The sequence below is a fragment of the Pinus tabuliformis genome, chromosome 9 (assembly GCF_031772625.1).
Source record: "Pinus tabuliformis cultivar Carrire ecotype Pingquan chromosome 9, CPIR1, whole genome shotgun sequence".
Lineage (NCBI taxonomy): Eukaryota > Viridiplantae > Streptophyta > Pinopsida > Pinales > Pinaceae > Pinus > Pinus tabuliformis.
This window is the reverse complement of record NC_142307.1, coordinates 1,879,995,477-1,880,003,051: the sequence shown is the minus strand read 5'-3', so window position 1 is coordinate 1,880,003,051 and position 7,575 is coordinate 1,879,995,477. Positions and strand designations below refer to the sequence as shown.

Here is a 7,575-nt window from a genome sequence, read left to right as displayed (position 1 = left end):
TGAACTGTGCATACTACTAACAATATTACGCGGAATTTAAATCCCTACCATCTACTTAATAATTATTAATAATTTATGCACAAAATAAAGATGTATGAAATTGTTTTAAGTTTTCAAAGCAATATGATCTTAAACTTACCAAAAATTAAAATAAAATAATTATTAATGATTAAATTAAAGTTTCAAAGGCTTTATTTTTTTTCTTGTTAACTTGTTTGAGTAGGGATTTGAACATTGAATCTTATAATTTGCCTAAAGCTTCATAACAAAACAATCATAAACTACCCCATAAAATTTTAATATTTTTCTTTATCATTTTTCAAATTATATTTAGGTCTTTTTACATTTAAATTTGTAATTTCTTAAAAAAAACCATATTTTCATAACCATAAAACCTACTCAAATTATATCTAAAAACTCTATTTTAAATAAACCTACCATTTTTTAATCTTAACAATATAAATAAATATTTTAGTCCCAAACATTAATTCACTAACAAAAACCAGCAAACCATTTCCAATAAAATCATCTACTTTCAATTAGTATCTCAGCATGATCAGATAAATTAAACTTTAGACTATATTCGATTAGAATTCAACCTCTTCGTCAAGAGTAATTATTAATCTCCTTTCTAGAGTCCATAATTGTTAATTTTTTTTATTTTAAATATTAAATCTGTAATTACCCTCTTTTTTATATATTTGTTTTCAATAGAAAATCTGTAATTACCCTCCATATATTCATCTTCGCACAGCGTAAGCCTCGGATGCCACGTGTTCCTTCTCCATCGGATCCCATCCTCAGACGACTTCATAGCCTCCAGTTGAACCAGGTTATGGATAAAGTAGGTGTGTTTTCAAATATCTTTAAGCAGGCCAGGGTTTCTCTGTGGTTCTGCTGGAGTTCACCATGAGAAGTTCAACGCTCGAATCTTGCCACAGCCTAGCGGAGTTAGAACCCGCGATTTTCAGGAGTCAACGGCCACCGTCGTCAGAGCGTATGAATTCTGGAGAGGCCTCCAACAATTCCCAGATCATTAATGTTTTCATATTAATTAAAAACAATAATCTCCTCCTTTTCTAACCATTTGCATCCTCTTGCAGAGCAGGGAGATTGCATTCTTCGTGGCGGTGTCCTGCTACGTTAAGCGAAACTACAGCTCAGACGAGGCGCCTCTTGCTCATGGGTGCCACATTCTTAGCCCCATTATCCTTTCAGCGGGCGCACGCTGAAGAGAAGGCTTCTGATAAGAATGACGAGGGTTTAGTCGGTGGATTGCTGTCCTTGTTCGACCCCAACGAGAAGACCAAGTCCGGAAGAATTCTCCCCAAGGTTTATCTGAAGAATGTCAGGGACGTTGTCAAGAACTTGAGGGAATCACTGAAGGAGGACAGTAAAGATAGCGCCAAGTTCAGGAGATCGGCGGATTCGGCAAAAGAATCCATCAAGGATTTTATGCGAAACTGGACTGGACAGAAATCAGTGACGTCCGAGGTATGTTGAGAAAGATGCACCTCTCTTTTTTGGGCGCTGCTGAAGTCAGGGGTTCAACTCCCCTGGGGCCTAACATCTGGAATTCGATTATAAAGCGAACCGTTTATTTTTATATATCTGAAACGTTAAAAAATAATATTTCAAAATATATAAATATATATTTTATCCAGGTACAATATTAAGTAAGTTGTGATTAAGTGATTTTTAATATTAGTTTGCCTCCAGTTGATAGGTTGAATGGAAAATGATCAGTACAAAGTAACATGTTTTCACTAGAATGGAATATTGAACGGAAGATGATCGCTCTAAAAGTAAGCTGTTTTTACTAGAATTTAATAAGGTTTGAGGCAAACATCTTAATTTTTATGGAAGAACTATCTATTTATCGTTTTTCAGGACTGTGGAAGAAATTCTTTTTGGTTTTTTTACCTGACTGAATTGAATAAAGTTTGATGCAAATCTTCCAAAGTTGGATGGAAGAACTATCTACTCACAAGTCGAATACTATTACCAGGATTGTGGGGATGGCCCTTCAATGTTGGATGGAAGAATCATCTATCCACGAGTGGAATACTATCACCAGGATTTTGCAAAATCAATGTTGGATGGAAAACCATCTACCCACTAGTTGAATACTATCACTAGGATTGTGCAAATCCAATGTTGGATGCAAGAATCATCTACCCACCAGTGGAATACTATCACCAGGATTGTGCAAAACCAATGTTGGATGGAAAAACCATCCACCCACTAGTGGAATACTATCACCACGATTGTGCAAAACCAATGTTGGATGGAAGAATCATCTACCCACCAGTGGAATACTATGGAATACTGTCACTAGGATTGTGCAAAGCCAATATTGGATGGAAGAACCATCTACCCACTAGTGAGATGCTATCACTAGGATTGTGCAAAGCCAATATTGGATGGAAGAACCATCTACCCACCAGTGGGATGGGCTATCACCAGGATTGTGCAAAGCTAGTTGGAGCTTGAATGCCCCTTGAGAGAGTTTAATTCCTCCAGTAGTAGCTCCCATCCTTAACCCTCCCCATGAGATTTGAACTAATGACCTGGTGGTTTACCTATGTATATTTTCAATACAATGCTGTGACTAGATTTGGGCTAGTCTAGATATTGGATATGATCTATAATCTGTTCAAAAGTGGTATGTTGTCATCAAGATTGTGTAAGATTTAGTTGAACCTGGATATCTCTTGAGACAATATAACTAATACAATTTGCTTCACTTTAAACCTCACAGAAAAATCTAACCTCACAATTAGCTCCCACCTATACTCCCCAAAAAAAACTTAAAACTAAACCCCACACAACCTAAATAATTTACAACTCATAAATTAATACATTAAACTATATATTATTTTAACAAACCTGTTAACAGCGTTGTTCCTTTATTTTTCATTCCCATGTAATAAAGTAGCTCAGGTTACATTCTCAGTCCAGTCCATATGTCTTTACCTGAAAATCTTTAAAAGTACACATCCGGTTTATTTGTATCGAATTTTATTGATCCATTCCATTTCAGCCAAACGAAAGTTGGAGTTTTTCATTTATTTATTCAAATTGGAATTTATTTATTTATTTTATTTTTGGGGGCTGAGACAGAAAACCATTGGTCTTCCTTTCCAAGAAATTTTCCTTTTTGGGAAAACCATTGTATGAATATTTTTTTTTTTCAATTTTGTAATATGAGATGTATTTTTAATATTTACTGAGGGTTATATAAATTTGTTTTTAATCATAATTATCTATTATTTAAAATATATATAAAATTAAATTCATGAATCTTGCTGTTAACATTTTTTATTTCAGGTGTATCCTTAGTCCTTTTTTAACAGCATGTAAGTCGTCAGGTGGGGCAGAGTAGAGTGAGAATAGAAAACTTGCGGACAACTTAACTATCCGTAAAATTACAAGCCAAGCAAAGCCCTGTTGACATTTATGCTTAATTTCCATAAAATTCTGTTATATTCTAGAAACATCAGCCCTACGAACTCCTGCTTAGTAGTAGCCCATGCAAGTAGTCGTCTGTACTGACCTGAATCGATAAATTTGTTCAGCGATAAAGTTGTTCTTGTACATTTTGACTTGTACCTGGCCCTATTCTTCTTTTCTTTCTTATTAGTGATTTGAAATTTACTCCTAAATTTAAAAATTTTAAATCGTTTGCATCTTATATTCAAACATGCCTTTCTAATAACCAAGTTGACATAATCAGGTATTGTATTTGTTTTAGATTAATGTCTTTGTTGGAGTTTTGTTTATGTTTTACCACCTAATAATGTGAAATTTCGATCAGGATTCATATGCAGCACTGGTGAGAGCAATTAGATTACTTGCAGACTTCTATTCGAAGAAAGGTCCGACTGCTGCTTTGTCAGAGGATATCAAATCAAAGATTATGGATGACTTGAACTCGGCAGAATCTGCCCTTTGATTTTTAATATCTTGCCTTTCTAATATTTGGTCATATTGTTGTTTAACAAACTATGAGCCTATGAAGCATTCACTCTTCATTATTTTATGCTAGCTGTATGTTTACAGCTCCACTTATTTTGGTAGTTGGTGGATATTAATATTTATTTTCCAATATTCATTGCTCTTTCAGATTCTCCATTTTTCATTATCTGGTGAAGAGATTTTGTCGAACACTTGCTTTCAATTGTTTTTTAAGTCAAACTTAATACTGTTCAAAGTTAATAGAAATAACCCAACAAAATTCCATATTGATTTGGATAAAAATTCTATATAGAATGGGATAAGGTTTGTTAAATGTCTTTTAATGGCTGTGCTCCAATAAGATAGAGTTTGTTAAATATTTTTTAATGACTGTCATCTAATGAAATAAGATAAAGTTTGTTAAATATTTTTAAATGGCTGTGATCTAATGATTAAATGTAGAAATTTAATCTCACAAATCTTATGCTCTAATCCCAAACAAAATATCTTACTGTCCAATCCCAAACAAAATTATGTATACCTGGTAACATGATTTCTTTGGTGGGAAAAAAATATAATACAACTTATTTGGGATTTGTGATAATCACTACTGAATACTGTATATCCATGCTCAATCGAGTTTCTAAAGCGTCATTAACCTTAAAAACTATATAATCCATCTTTATATAATATCTGTATATAGCATCATGAACCACCATATGCAAACATAACCTAAAAAATAATTAATAATAATTATCTGTACTGATGCTATTTTTATTAGCAATACAAACCATTTGGGATTTGTGATAATCACTGTTGAATACTGTATATCCATGGTCAATCGAGTTTCTGAAGTGTCATTAACCTTAGAAACTATATAATCTTTATATAGTATCTGTATATAGCATCATGAACCACCATATGCAAGCATAACATTAAGCATTAAAGTAGATAAGGTACGTAGATAAGGTCTTGAAGTTCATGGGAGGAAAGAATTTAAAAGGAGGAAGTAGAAGGCAGATGTTAACCTGGTGTGACTCATAAATAATTAACCTAGGTTTAAATGCCTCGTGTCAATGCTGGGTGTCAAGTTAAATGGGTTGATAACTTAGATTTAATAAGCCAATATAATAGTTAAGATTTATTTTAATTTTGGATTTACTAAGTAAAGGGAGTAAAAGATGTCTATATTTATTTTAATTTTGGATTTACCAAGTAGAGGGATCAAAAAATTTGATTCTGCTTAGGGCTTAATAAATTGGAAATTAAGATAGATCCAGGCTGGTTTAATTATTAATTGTAATTATAATTACAAATTTTTTATTTTAATTTTTCAATTTAATTTAATTTAATTTTTATTTTTATGTAATTTGATTGATTCAAAATGCTTTATTAATAATTTTAATCATTAATCATATTATTTTACTTTTTTCTTAGTTTTATTTTATATTTTCATTTTCATTTTTATGTAATTTGATCCAGTCAAAATATCTAATATTACATGATAGGACATTATAACAAATTTAATTTAATTAATTAATTTTTTCCATCTGTAATTTTTTTAAAATAATATGTGGTGATCATTAAGGTGACTTGTCTAGGCAGACTTTCACTAGGGTTCAAGTCTCTCTAATGATGTTTCTGCTTGTTTGGCTGAATAAACACTTGCCACTTGCTACTGTTTAACCGAAAGATTGAAATTTAAATGTAACTTACTAAGTAGTCTAAATTTCCATATTTTGGAAAAAGATAGACTTGCTAGAAGGTAATAAAAAAAAATGTGGTCATCTAACACATTTGTGATTTCTAACCATCCCTAAAGAGAGTGATCCTGGAGCTATTTACAAAATATACTCTTATCATCAAATCTCTTTGATTTTATGATGCTCTAATGGACTTGGCACTACTAAATAATGTTAAATGTGAAACCCAATGAATACGTCGGCACTGACTGCCACTGACAAAACCATCCGACATTGACTATTACTCCACCGCCCTCAGCCTACCACAATCTCCATTGAATTCACTATGCAGTCATGTATTCCACATGAGAGAATTAGAGAATTCTAGAGCTTCCGTCATCTATAAATTTGTAATCTTTCCTCCGCCTGAGAAATACAAGCCAAGGCAAGACCCTTCCATGAATAATAGAAATTTGTATTTTTCTGTTCTCCATTCTTGTCTCTGTCTTGTGTTCTCCATTTGTACTATAGTCCTCTAATTAGATCTACTGTTGTGTGCTCTGTCCCTCTGAGCCTATCAAACAAATGAAAATGAACTTTGGAAATTGTCATTTTTCATTTGTTTGTTTGTTGAGTAGTTGTTGCAATAATATTAGTGTCTTTGATTAATACTATTGGTAGATCTATCATGCAACTTGCATTTATTTGATTTATTGCTAACTTCAACGCTCCATGTTGTAGAACACAGTTTTTATTGTTCCTTTCTAAGGTATTTTAAGACATTTATTCTATCCTTAATGCCTTATAATTTTTATCGTTACTTGGGTAAGGCGCTTTAAGAATTTTAGCCTATCCTTAATACCTCATTGTTTTTATTGTTGCTTGGGTAAGGCACGTTAAGAATTTTGTTCTATCATTAATGCCTTTAACTAATTCCCTTCTACAATTTGTGGAAACATGTTGTGATAGGACAAAGTTGTTAATACCTTTAGCACACAATTGTGGAACTCCACCATGTCCTTATACATAGGCATCCTTGTCTTGCCATTGTTTCCCTTATCCTTTGATCAATCTACTTTGATAGTATGTAAATGCTCCTAAATGCTCCTAATAGTTTAAGATATCGTCAGATTTTCAATCTAATCAATATCTATTTCTTTTTATCCCTTTCTATCCCCTTTTTTATAGCTTTTATATTTCTCCAGCAAAGTCCGCAGGAAAGCTCTTTCAATACCCTATAATCCATAAACCCCTCTCTATAGAAAAGTTTGTTCTAAACCCCTCTCTAAGTTTGTTCTCCTTTTTATTGACCAAGTATCTTGCCTATATATAAAAGTCTTAAAGTACCATTACAATTATGCGAATAAGTATCTTGCATATATATATAAAAGTCCTAAAGGTACAATTATGTGAAAAAATAATCTTACAAAAGCACATACGGATAGGGAAAAACCTTCTAGTATGTTTAGGAAGATTCTTAGTGAATGCGGGGCTAGTTATATGGAAGAGAATGATCCATGTCATATGGTGTGTTCTGAGTGTGGTATGCACATGGACTCGTCATGCACTAGCTCGGTGTGGTATGCACATGGACTCGTCGTGCACTAGCTCGATGTGATGCCAACTTTAATCCCGAGATTCCTGACATCATTGCAATGACGTTGGATTTCCTTGTGATCATGCCTTGCCCTCATTGTTGGTGTTGAAAGTATTTATGTGTCTTATGATGCTATTGTTGGTGTAGTGTTTGACAGGGGACAAAACTCCGGTGTAGAACAATTTTGTGTTGGAGCTTGGCTCTGAGTTGGTGTTGAGACTATTAATCTGTCCTTAGTGAGCAATGGCCTTCATGTCGCCATTGCATTAGTGTAATATTCCCACTAGAAAATAACCTAAAATGATCCATAAGTTTTTTGAGTTTTAATGTTTCCTTTTA

General features: G+C 33.1%; 1 protein-coding gene across 2 annotated transcripts; it reads left to right on the top strand.

The window, feature by feature from the left end:
• The first annotated feature begins 774 nt into the window (after window positions 1-774).
• LPA19 (photosystem II 11 kDa protein-like protein) lies at window positions 775-4,130 on the top strand. 2 transcript variants are annotated; one of them, XM_089438144.1, is made up of 3 exons: window positions 775-997; window positions 1,109-1,494; window positions 3,818-4,130. In XM_089438144.1, exons 1-3 carry the CDS (start codon window positions 910-912, stop codon window positions 3,953-3,955), a joined length of 612 nt encoding a protein of 203 aa, XP_089294270.1. In that variant the 5' UTR covers window positions 775-909; the 3' UTR covers window positions 3,956-4,130. The 2 variants fall into 2 exon arrangements, with proteins under 2 accessions (XP_089294270.1, XP_089294271.1); XM_089438145.1 differs by having other exon boundaries at window positions 842-997; window positions 1,104-1,494.
• The last annotated feature ends 3,445 nt before the right edge of the window (window positions 4,131-7,575 follow it).